This window comes from Perca flavescens, chromosome 5, assembly GCF_004354835.1.
Source record: "Perca flavescens isolate YP-PL-M2 chromosome 5, PFLA_1.0, whole genome shotgun sequence".
Lineage (NCBI taxonomy): Eukaryota > Metazoa > Chordata > Actinopteri > Perciformes > Percidae > Perca > Perca flavescens.
This window is the reverse complement of record NC_041335.1, coordinates 23268737-23280709: the sequence shown is the minus strand read 5'-3', so window position 1 is coordinate 23280709 and position 11973 is coordinate 23268737. Positions and strand designations below refer to the sequence as shown.

The window sequence follows — 11973 nt, the reverse complement described above, 5'->3', positions numbered from 1 at the left end:
TAATAGTGAGTAAATAGTCCTCAAACCAAAGAAGTCTGGGGTCTTCCCTGGGAACAGCATGCCTTTCACTGAGGTGTCCTTGAAATGTTGCAAGCTGCAGGGTTGGATCTTGTATGGGTTACCTTTTTGACTTTAATGTGGAGGAGATACATCTCTGAAAAGATGTAGGCTATTTGTAGATGTTTAATATGTAATTAGAGATGGGCAATGGTCAAATGAAAGTTATTGCGTGGTAAAAGGGCTGTGCCGAGGTAAGGAACACATAAATGTCAACGGACAAGTAATAAAATAAAAATTATTCTTACTTGATTTACTCAAAACCTGTTGCATCCCTTGACGCATTTCGCAATTACAAATGTGAATCATGTCCCATCTCGGCTACCCTAGTTGTGTCGGCTAAGCTAATGGCTAGTAGCTAGCTAGCTTTAAGTTACCTTCTAAAAGTTGATCAGGAGAGGCAAATAAAGAGTCAAACAGGCAAGTTGTTCAACGACCATGCAAAGTAAGCTTTGTCTGCCTTAGTTTACTAACCTAATGTTAACGTCTGGCTCAGCATTAGCAGTGTTAGCTAGCTAGATGCTTGCTACGTTTACTATAACGTTACTGTTACAGCTAACGTTAGCTATGAACAAGTTAATGTTGTTACCTGTAATTTATCTTATAAGACATCCATGTAATCTATGTGCAACATTAGCGCTAAGAATACTTATCTAATACGAAGTTTTCAGTAACGTTAGCTGGATAAGAAATGAGCCGTCGGTTATTTGTGAAAATTTTACTTGGTTCGGGCTGCAACATTAGCTATACTTTAATTCAGTTATTTTCTCCATTAACAGATACATTGTTAAGTCCGTAGAGTGTCACAGAATAGTGAAGGTTGCCATCACAAGTTCGGATGTATTCAGGTTGGTTGTTTTGTAGATATTCAGCTGCCTATTAACGTTATTATTAGCTACATTTCTTGTTAAGAAGAGCATTACATTCCCAGCTTTGAAAAGCTGCAACCATTGACTGCATTATAGCTTTTGATAAATACTGGAAAGATTAATCTATTACCAAAGTAGTTGTTGGTTTATTTTCTTTCAGTCGACTAAATTAGTAATCTCTTGAGCTCTTATTATTTGTATGATTATTTGACTATTGTTTAGTCCCGAAAATGTGAAATTGAAGTAAAGCCCAGTAAAATTTCTCAGAGCATTTTTTTGTCCAATGAACTTTGAATTTTGTCATGGGGTCAAAGGTCTTGTGAATGAATAGGTGCACACACAAAAAAATGTGATTACCTTCTAATAATGCAGGGCGCTGTGGTGTACCAATGTGAGTCTGTGACAGTGTTAAAGAGTTGTTTTCACTGAATGCCTCATTTTGCCTTGACCTAAACGTGACGCAAAGCAACATGTATAGCTCTAAAATCAATTTGTGTCTTTGCAGGTTGGAGAATATGGTTGTGAATCTCTGTCTGCCACACTTTTATGCAACAGTTCATTGCAACAAGGTGCGACACATATTTCATGGAACTCTCACGTAACTTTCTCAGGCAATTTTTTTTTTATTTAACATGTACAATGCTTTCCTTTCTTTTGTAGAAAATTGCTGCTACTCCAGGTGACATGTAACTAGTGTTAGCAACAATTACTTGGGACACAGAACAGGCTAAAACCTTTACTTCTACACTCATGTAGTGTTTTATGAGAGCTCCATTCACCTTATTCCCCTAAAAAGTTAAAGACAATACGTGTTAAGACCAACAGGAAGAATCAACTTAAACAGACATGAATTTTCAAAGAATGGAGTTGGAGGACGCAGATGTGAAAATAAAGAAGCAGAGGGACAAAGTGGTGGGTGGGAGACTGAATCACAATTGACCTTGTGATGTTCTTTTTCTTGGTACTTTGAAATCTAATCATGACTGTATTTTCTCCACTCTCGGATGAAAGATGTTCTTTCACTCCTGCAATTATAGCATTTTTTATCGTCTTATATATTGTGACCTCTCCTTCCAAATGTTTTTTTTTTTAAATGCAGTTTTCTGTTGCATATCATTTATATTGTTTAGACCCATTTGAATGTGCTTTTCTGAGCCACATTTCCAATGAGACAAGCCCCTGAAACTTAAGTTTTCCAGAATTGGTAATGCTTTTTTGTGAAGTATTAACAACATGCCTAAAATTAACACTTTGTAGTGAACCAATTCAATTGGGCTGACACATGAGGTTTGCCATGTATTACACCATAAAAATATATTATTTATTTATTTATTTATATATATATATATATATATATATATATATATATATATATATATATATATATATATATATACAGTGGGGGAAATAAGTATTTGACCCCTTGCTGATTTTGCAGGTTTGCCCACTTACAAAGAATGCAAAAATCTACAATTTTAATCATATGTACATTCTAACAGTGAAAGACAGAATCCCAAAGAAAATTCCAGAAAATCACATCATATGAATTTATTAAAATTGATAACCATCTGATGATGAAAAACAAGTATTTGACCCCTGGACAAACAGCAAGTATTCTGGCTCCTACAAGCCAGTTAGTCTTTCTTTAAGACACAGCCCCAATCCGAACCAATTATCTACATCAAATACACCTGCCTCACCTCGTTACCTGTATAAAAGACACCTGTCAACACCCAAACAACCAGCATCCAACATCACCACCATGGGCAAGACCAAAGAGCTTTCTCTGGACATCAGGGACAAGATTGTTGATCTGCACAAGGCTGGGATGGGCTACAAGAGAATCGGAAAGCAACTTGGAGAGAAAAGATCAACTGTCGGTGCAGTTATCAGGAAATGGAAGAAGGACCACACCACCGCCAACCTCCCTCGGTCTGGGCCTCCACACAAGATCTTGCCTCGTGGGGTGTCCCTGATCATGCGAACGGTGAGGAATCATCCCAAAACCACAAGGGGGGAACTGATGAATCAACTGAAGGCAGCTGGGACCACAATTACAAAAGAAACTGTTGGTAACACACTACGCCGTCATGGATTGAAATCCTGCAGCGCACGCAAGGTCCCCCTGCTCAAGAAGAAACATGTACAGCCCCGCATGAAGTTCGCCATTCACCACCTGGACGACTCAGAAGAGGCCTGGAAGAAGGTGATGTGGTCAGATGAGACCAAAATAGAACTTTTTGGCCTCAACTCAACTCGTCGTGTTTGGAGGGCAAAGAACACCGAGTACAACCCAAAGAACACCATCCCCACCGTCAAGCATGGTGGTGGCAACATCATGCTTTGGGGGTGCTTTTCAGCCAAGGGGACGGGACAACTCCATCGTATTGAGGGGAGGATGGAGGGGGCCATGTATCGTGGAATTCTGGACCGACATCTCCTTCCCTCAGTGAGAGAGCTGAAGATGGGTCGAGGATGGGTGTTTCAGCACGACGACGACCCTAAGCACACCGCCAAAGCAATAAAAGAGTGGCTGAAGAAGAAGCACATCAAGGTTCTGGAGTGGCCTAGCCAGTCTCCAGACCTGAATCCGATTGAAAATCTTTGGAGGGGAGCTTAAAATTGAGTTGCCAGGCGACAACCTCGGAACCTGAATGATTTGGAGGCTGTCTGCAGGGAGGAGGGCCAACATCCCTGCCGAAATGTGCACAAACCTTGTCACCAACTATAAAAACCGTTTGACATCTGTGCTGGCCAATAATGGCTTTTCTACAAAATATTAACATGCTGTTTGTCCAGGGGGTCAAATACTTGTTTTTCCTCATCAGATGGTTATCAATTTTAATAAATTCATATGATGCGATTTTCTGGAATTTTCTTTGGGATTCTGTCTTTCACTGTTAGAATGTACATATGATTAAAATTGTAGATTTTTGCATTCTTTGTAAGTGGGCAAACCTGCAAAATCAGCAAGGGGTCAAATACTTATTTCCCCCACTGTATATATATATTTATTTAATAATTATTATTATTTATTTTTTTAACTGCAGCTGTGCGCAGATGGCTATGATGTCACAAACCTTGTGTCAGCCGACCCTGCTCTCCGGAGGCGGGGCTTCAAGCTGGAGTACTTCCTCCGTCCACCTGTACAGGTAAGGAGATGCTGTTGTATTTGAGGTTTACTTTCTTGCTGAGAGTTAGATGAGACGATTTCCAAGGAAAGTTCTTAATTGTTGTTTTTCACAGCGATAGCTACACACTCATATTGTCATAAAACTGTGAATGAATGGGATTGCAGTCTTGGAAATATCACTTTTATTCAAGTTACAAGCAGAAGGCAGAATTAGAATAATTTTAACAGCCTATATATTTTTTAGAATCTTAATATTTGCAAAACTTTTAAAAGTGGGTATGATCTGCGGCAACACAGGTCATTTATTCATCTCTATTGTTAGTGGTTTCCATTTTTTCTTTTATTCCTCTCAGGTGACGTTGAAGTTTGGCTTCCAGGTGGAGCTGTGCAGGGTGGATGTGGAGCTGTGGCCCTGGGGTATGGACCGAGGACAGGCCTGCAAGAGACTGGAGATTAGCACTAGCTCTGATCCGCTACCCACCCAAAATGTTGGCCAAGGCCACAAAAGGGTTCAGCAAAAGAAAGAAATGCAAGTAAAGGACCAGAAACATAGCCGAGAAAAACAACAAGAGCATGACAGTAAATCTCGCCAGAGTAATGGCCCCCACTGGAGACTTAACGCCCAACAATGGGGTGACGAAGCTCTAGATGAGCCTCAACAAAGAGGCCATGCGTTCAAGTGCCAATCAAACACTGAATCCAGTAATACTGTTACAGAGTTTAAACTCGTAGGTCGCTGCGAACTAAGGGAGGAAACCCAAGTCTGTTTCACACGTTCAAATATAAGTCCCCGGCCCCCGTTCCTCTCCACGCCACCTCCACCACCTGCAAATTGTCGGCAAGAGGAGCTGTGGAGTCGGGGTCCGCTCTCATTAGGCGCTGTGACACAGCTTCGCGTGACTGTGCCATTTGGAGGTGCAGCATCTGCTCTGGGGCTCAAGGCCTTGGCCGTGTGGGGACAACCTGCTCGCTGCTGCCCTGCAGAAGAAGTGGAGAGGATTAAAAGAGTCCATGAGGCCAGTGATAGACGGCCGCCAAGACCAGTGTTTTTTGCCCCTTCTATCAGCCAATCAAAATCACCACTGCAAGCGGCTACACCTCCAAGGTATGTGTTGATGAAGCAGTCTGTGAAGAATTAAATTTCGGTTTAATCATCATCTTCTTGTTGTAGATAAAATAGAGCTCATAATAATAAATGATATCCATTTTCTTACACTCTTGATAGTTATGTTTGCTTTTTGTCCGACTCCAGCAAACTTTCCATCCCAGAAGAGTTCCTTGACCCGATAACTCAGGAGGTAATGATGCTGCCCATGCTGCTGCCCAGTGGTGTGTCAGTGGACAACACCACAATGGAGGAGCACCAGAAGAGGGAAGCCACTTGGGGTCGAACCCCGAACGACCCCTTCACCGGCGTTCCGTTTACTTCCACCTCCCAGCCTCTTCCTAACCCCCAATTGAAAAGCCGCATTGACCTCTTCCTCCTGCAGCAAGGGATGATGAGCAGGGACGGGATGTTGGGGAGACAAGGGGATGGAGAGAATCCACAGGCCTCAAGACTTCTTGCCTCTGAGGTACATGGACAGTCCCAGTATTCTCCATGTCTCAGTGAAAGCACAAAAAACAACACTGCTATTCAAGCGTTTGCTGGCACCAGAAACACAAACAGGACCACACAAATAAAAGTCACTGGATTAGGACATTCATCAGATAATGGGAACCGCACATGTAACTCCCAGCCGCTAACTACGGAGAGTAAATCGGAAAGAGGACAGAAACGAGATCTTAGTGACCTTTCCAAAGATTCAACAGAAGGGCTGACAGCTGAGAGGCATCTACTACCTCACTCAAAAAGACCCAGACATTATGCAGTTTCAGGTGAGTTTAACATGCTCTGTAAGAACGAGAGCCTAAAACATTTCCTCTTCTGCTGACTCGTCTGCTGTGTCGATGTTCACTCCTTCACCATACTTCTTCAGTCCCCAGCTGCAGCTCTCACGAGCAGCGTTTGTCAGCCAGTCTGGATGAGGCCCTCTTCTCTGCCCTGCAGGGCCGACCCTCCTTCACCTCAAACTTGTCTCAGCAGAGCCGGGTTATTCCTGACTGTGAATCACTGAACACCTCACGGCACAGTCAGACTGCAGGCACTCCAAACATGCCAACAGGTGGGATTGAGAAAAGTCCCCTACATAAAAAATACAACACACAAAAAAAAAATACTACCCTCTGTAAATATAAAAGGGGGTTTTAAACACATTGTAGCTTGCTTAGAAGGTGGCAACTGTGGTCAGGAGAACTGATCTGTCATAGCTCACTCAGTGGCTAGTTTGATGCTGCACTTCATCAGGCTTCAAAAATAACCTTTTTAAATATCACTTCATTATTTTTTACAGCAGCTTGGATAGAACAAAATTCAGGGCCACCAAAAGACATGTTGTCTTTTCTGAACTGATAAGAAATTCCACATAAACACTTGGGTGATTTATTATTGAGAGGCGTGTGCAGTAAATCTGAGGATCTAGTAGATTAAGAGAGAGTGTAAACCAGAGACTTGTTGAGACAACACATTACAAAGTAAATCCTGAAAAGCACAAATGTATGACTGTAGGAGTTTTATTTTTTTTAAATGTGTAGAGTGTTTATGTCTAATGTTAAACCAGTATAAATCCGTTAACTGTTTGATCAATTGTCCCTCACATTTGCTTGCCAGGTGAGAAGATGTGCTCTGCATGTTCCTGTTCGGTCTCTGCTTACTCCAAATCTGCGTCATCCATCTACCGTCTAACCTGCGGTCACCTGCTCTGCCATGCCTGCCTGCGGAGGGAATCGCAACCACTAGACACTGTCACTATAACAACATCCAATCACATCGTGTGTCCCGCCTGCCAAAGCACTACCCCTCGCAGTGACGTCATACGCGTACATCGCTGACTAATGCTGTAAAAAGGCAACCCTACGCCTTTCAAAGCCTGTGATAAAACGAGGATTATTCTGAAGGTGATCAGGGATTGTACTTCAGATGTGGAGTTTTAGTGTTAAAAAAAACATTTACAGCTGAAGGTTACAGATCCTGGATAGATTGAATTGTAGATTGTTTACTTGGGTTGAAGCTACGTCCATCCCCCTCTTTAATATACAGTATATCTTCACAAATGTGTAATACTGCTGTTGAGTTATATGATAACATTCTAAATAATTACCAAGTTTACACAAAACTATTCATCCCTCAAGTTATTTCTTATTCACGCGCGTCAAGTACTAGTCTAGCAGTGAATTATATATATTTTTTTTTAATTTTCTTGGACCCATGACATCACAAAATTCACTCTATTTTGATGTCTACAGCTGTAGAAAGAACAAGCCTTTAAATACCTTTAAAAAAAATCTTGCAATATTGTAAAAGAATATGAAAAGAAATCCACTTCTCTTCCACCCCCTCTCCCTATCTTAGTTTTTTTCAGCAAGCATTGAAGTGTAGTTGCAGCCTTGGTTTGCAGCCTTTGTATAGAGCCTGGATGTATAGATGTGTTGAGGATGCACAAAGAAAATTGTTGAGGGACAGAAGTACTGGGAGTTAGAGGGCAGAGGAATAAAAGTGGATTTTGACCCAAGGTTGTCATTGGTCATTGTGAAGAAAAACACACGACCTCCCTCTCTTTCCTTCTTCACTCCATACACCACTTTACATTCCCTACACTCGTGTATAGTCCAAAGAGAATAAATGCAGGCAAAAAAAAAAATTTAAATAAGGACTTCCTTGGACTGATTATGTACTATTTTTTTTTTTTGATGTGTTAATATATATTTAATTTTATATATTTCGTCCACAAAAGGGTTAAACGGACCAAATTAAGGAAAAGCAGCATGTATTGTGGTTTCGTAATCACAACAACATTATTTATGTCTTGGTTTCCCTGACAACATTAAGCTTAACCAAGGTCATGATCCTGTATCCGCTCAGTTAGAGCAAAGGCTGGATCCAGTTCTGCATGTGAAATGGGGACATCAGCGTCGCTGTTTGAGCTACAAGTTGAAGGCAAACTTAAATGATGGTACTAAATCAGACTGTGTATTGGAGTGGTAGCTACTTGTCAAATTTACTGATTAGTTTATTTTTGTGCTTGTGTTTGTACATGTCGGAAATGTCGAATAAAATGTAAATAACACTCAAACTTAAATTGTATTTTAATACTTGTATAAAAAGGTAATTTTGACAGCTCTCCAATTAATACTTTTTATTGCCACGTGGACGTTTCGGGCAGCTTGTTTCACAGGCTACCTGTGAAATGTAGGCCTGTTTTTATTTCAAGATTCGTTACAGGTTTCAAGTGTTGTCTCTTGTTTGTGAGAAGAAATGTTTTGAAATAGTTTTTTGTTAAACTTTTTATGTCCTATTGTTCAGGAGTACAGTAATGCAAAGACCACATTTTGTATTTATTGAAACGCTTCAAGCTTGAATGCCATGATGCTACTTAAAGAGCTGATGCTCAGTTTAGCCATTTAGGATCTAGTTGTTAATCAGCATCACAACAGCTAATAGGTGAGCTACAACCCAAAGCATGCAAGGAGACACCGAACGGAATAATGAACTTCAGATATTAGTTTATTTGAAATGCTAATCGTTGTTGTGCTCATTAATAGTGTTAAATTACATCAGCAGGATAATTTGTGCGACCTCGAGGTTGTCATGATGCTGTTGCATGAAGCAGTTTCCAGTAAAAAATGTCTGCATTGTGCATGATTGTCATAAAATGTACTTAATCAGCTCGCTTATTGCAGTAAATATAGTTGTCCATAAGTCTTAATTAGTTGCTCGTGTTCTGCCATTTTCAGTGTGTCATCCGCCGCGGAGGCAGCAATTATTCTGAAAAGTTATTCCAAATAAGTGTGGCGCAGTCTTGAATACAGAAAAGCCATATTCTGCTGTCAGTGCTGTTTGCTTGTGTAGATTTGTTAGATGGCACACATCTGATGCAGAGCCATATCTGCTGCGACCTCTCGCGCACACGCACGCAAGTGGCCTTCGGGTGCGCGTACAAGTGGAGAGCGGAACAGCACGACACTGACGTCAGAAAAGAGTGTCAGGTCATGTCCATCTGCTTATAAGAGGAATCTATGAAGATTGAAGTTTGAAGATCAGTCACACATCCACCCAGGCGCAGGACATACCGGTGCGCGGCGCTCATCCAAAACCAGCAGCTATGCCTCACTCCTTGTTGCCCCTTTGCGTCCTGGGACTCCTCGCCCTCTCATCCGCCTGTTACATCCAGAACTGCCCCAGAGGGGGGAAACGAGCGCTGCCGGATACTGGGATCAGACAGGTGAGGACCACGGTCGTTTCTGGTGGGATATCATCTTTGACTTTTTTAGATTTCTTTTATTCCTTTGGAAGTCTTAGATTGGAAATTTCCCAAGCTGCATTTGAGCCTATTCTAATAACATTTTAAGTTATTATCTATGTAAAGTATCTATGTAAAGGGACATTTTGAGTGGGAAATGTGGGAAATTGAATGTAGCCTACAATCTAAAATCAAAAAAAAATCTGCTAAGGACCATGATAAAAGTCAATTGATAGGATAACAAAGTAGAACAGAAAAACTGTAATGTTGTGGTATATTAAAGATAGCAGCAAATAGACCATTTATTTATCAGGTCCATACAATTAGATAAACATTTACCTTAAAAGGTATGTGTGTATGTGATAAACCTTTGTATTGTAGCATATGAGTGAAACAAAAACTGCATTGTATGATTCCTTTCCAGTGTTTTAATATTATTTTTATTGTTAAGATTTCTGATATAGAGGCAAGTTAATACCCACGTATAAATATATAGTGAAGTGAGATAAATGTGCAGCAGAAATCACACAACCATTTTCCAGCATTTAATAATCAGCTTTGGCAAGCATAGATATCATGCCCATTACCAATATTGTTTGAATATGAGAGGGAATAGTGAAAGTAAGCAATATACATTACAAAATGTATCAAAAGAGCGTGCAATGCCAAATGTACGTTCCAACAATAATTCACTGGATTTATAGCACCTGATTATTGCTTAAATCTATTCAATTCTCCACCAGTGCATGCCGTGTGGCCCCGGAGACAGGGGCCGCTGCTTCGGCCCCAGTATCTGCTGCGGGGAGGGCCTCGGCTGCCTGCTCGGCTCCCCAGAAACGGCTCACTGCGTGGAGGAGAACTACCTGCTCACCGCCTGCCAGGCAGGAGGGAGACCCTGTGGGTCTGAGGGAGGACGCTGCGCTGCTCCAGGACTCTGCTGTAACTCCGGTACAGTCTGGTTTGATGTTTGTCATGTTCAGACAAGTTAATGATTGGTATGAATTAGCCTTTGGGCACAGATTGAACTAAGTCCTCTCTTCCTTCCCAGAGAGCTGTGCGGTGGACCCTGACTGCCTGGGGGAGACCGAGGCCTCAGATCCAGCCCACGGCTCTGCAGGGAGCTCGCCAGCTGAGCTGCTGCTGCGCCTGTTGCATGTGGCCACCAGAGGATAGGATGATACTGTTCTGTGTGGAGGTTCCTCTGCTTCTCAGGGCCTGGAGGTGCAACAGAATAAAGATCATCCCTGTTCCACTACAAGCCTTAAGGTGTAAACCTTGAACCAATAAAATGCCAAGACAAACTTTGTTCTCTCATAACCCTTACTGCTGTGAATCGCTGTATCTGTAAAGACGGTCACAAAAAAGAAAAACTATCTTTAACTTTAGTAATTGGCTATTTTCCTCCAGATCATATGGAAGATGAATCATGATATTGGTTATGAAAAACATATTTCATGTTTGTTCCAACCTTCAAAATGTATATACTAATGCACATACTGTGAACAAAATTGTATTCTATATGAGGGGAAACTCCTCAGAGGTCCATTTCAAATAAGTGAATTATGGCATAAAGAAAACACTGTAAATAAGTCAGAGTTGGGAGATGACAGACATCAATGTAAAACAGCAGCTTAAGCAGTTACTTCTTGTGTACTAGGAATAGTATTATATATTGAAAATAGGAGAAACAATACAGAATGTTCACTGCCAAAAAAAACCCTGCTGTCTGTTTTCATTATTCCATCACTCAATGTAATTTCACCTTTAACAAATGATTCACTGATAAGGCTTGTTTATTTTCCGTGTGTGCGCACGTGTATGTGTGTGCGTGCATGCGTGTGTGTGTGTGTGTGTGTGTGTGTGAAAGAGAGTAAAAGGAATGAATAATTACCCAACATAGAGAACTACTTATAAGAAATCAGGAATGATAATTGTTGTCGTTTAATCAGTTTTGATCACTTGAACTCGCCCCGGGGTTTGAACTTCTTTTGTTTTATTTTTCAAGAGGACACAGATGGTTTGGGTGCGATCCAAATGAATGATGAGGGTCAAGAGGGGACAACAAAGGCTGGACTTTTTAAAGAAAGATTTGGTGTTTTAAGGTAGTCATCATCATTTATCGAGTAGGCTAGTCCAGCAAACACATCACTTGTTGCACAGATAACATAATGTGACAGTGTTCTAATCAATGCCGTACCTTTCATTCACCTCCTTCAAGCACGCTACTCTCTCTCTGTTGTGTATCAACATGTCCAGTTTGCGTAAATGAATGGAAGTGGATTTTAATTGTCATATTCCTTTTGTGTGTGATGATTGAAAGCTGATGTCTCTGCCAGAACTGTATGTGATGGCAGTTTGTCTGAATGTTTTCCAGATCAAGATGGAACAGAATGAAGGACCTCCCACATTTTGACATTAACCTGTTTTGACTGACTCAATACCTGTGGGCCATATCTGAAAAACTTGAAATTTGTCGTAAATCTAATGCATCTTGTGTTTCCTTTACACATGATCACTTAGTAGTATATTTGTAGACCACATTAACTTAAAGTAGTAGTACTGACCATTTTGGGGC

At 41.1% G+C, this 11973-nt stretch overlaps 2 protein-coding genes across 5 annotated transcripts; both read left to right on the top strand.

Moving 5' to 3' along the window:
• The first annotated feature begins 335 nt into the window (after positions 1–335).
• Positions 336–7670, top strand: ubox5 (U-box domain containing 5). 4 transcript variants are annotated; one of them, XM_028577911.1, is made up of 8 exons: positions 336–502; positions 837–905; positions 1432–1495; positions 3977–4078; positions 4413–5164; positions 5312–5937; positions 6039–6224; positions 6770–7670. In XM_028577911.1, the coding sequence occupies exons 3-8, from the start codon at positions 1442–1444 to the stop codon at positions 6988–6990; spliced, it is 1941 nt and encodes a 646-aa protein (XP_028433712.1). In that variant the 5' UTR covers positions 336–502; positions 837–905; positions 1432–1441; the 3' UTR covers positions 6991–7670. The 4 variants fall into 4 exon arrangements, with proteins under 4 accessions (XP_028433712.1, XP_028433713.1, XP_028433711.1 ...); XM_028577913.1 differs by having other exon boundaries at positions 454–477; XM_028577912.1 differs by lacking the exon at positions 837–905 and having other exon boundaries at positions 336–477.
• An 847-nt stretch (positions 7671–8517) lies between these two features.
• Positions 8518–11095, top strand: avp (arginine vasopressin). The gene is made up of 3 exons (XM_028577960.1): positions 8518–9380; positions 10142–10346; positions 10447–11095. The coding sequence occupies exons 1-3, from the start codon at positions 9261–9263 to the stop codon at positions 10569–10571; spliced, it is 450 nt and encodes a 149-aa protein (XP_028433761.1). The 5' UTR covers positions 8518–9260; the 3' UTR covers positions 10572–11095.
• The last annotated feature ends 878 nt before the right edge of the window (positions 11096–11973 follow it).

What these genes read in the sequence shown, in the direction of transcription:
- ubox5 (XM_028577912.1), top strand. Translation starts at nt 1,442, where the DNA reads ATGGTTGTGAATCTCTGTCTGCCACACTTTTATGCAACAGTTCATTGC. An exon ending in TCCTCCGTCCACCTGTACAG is followed by an intron (nt 4,079 to 4,412) that starts GTAAGGAGATGC and finishes TATTCCTCTCAG; the next exon opens with GTGACGTTGAAGTTTGGCTT. An exon ending in CACTCCAAACATGCCAACAG is followed by an intron (nt 6,225 to 6,769) that starts GTGGGATTGAGA and finishes TTTGCTTGCCAG; the next exon opens with GTGAGAAGATGTGCTCTGCA.
- avp (XM_028577960.1), top strand. Translation starts at nt 9,261, where the DNA reads ATGCCTCACTCCTTGTTGCCCCTTTGCGTCCTGGGACTCCTCGCCCTC. An exon ending in CGGATACTGGGATCAGACAG is followed by an intron (nt 9,381 to 10,141) that starts GTGAGGACCACG and finishes ATTCTCCACCAG; the next exon opens with TGCATGCCGTGTGGCCCCGG. An exon ending in AGGACTCTGCTGTAACTCCG is followed by an intron (nt 10,347 to 10,446) that starts GTACAGTCTGGT and finishes CTTCCTTCCCAG; the next exon opens with AGAGCTGTGCGGTGGACCCT.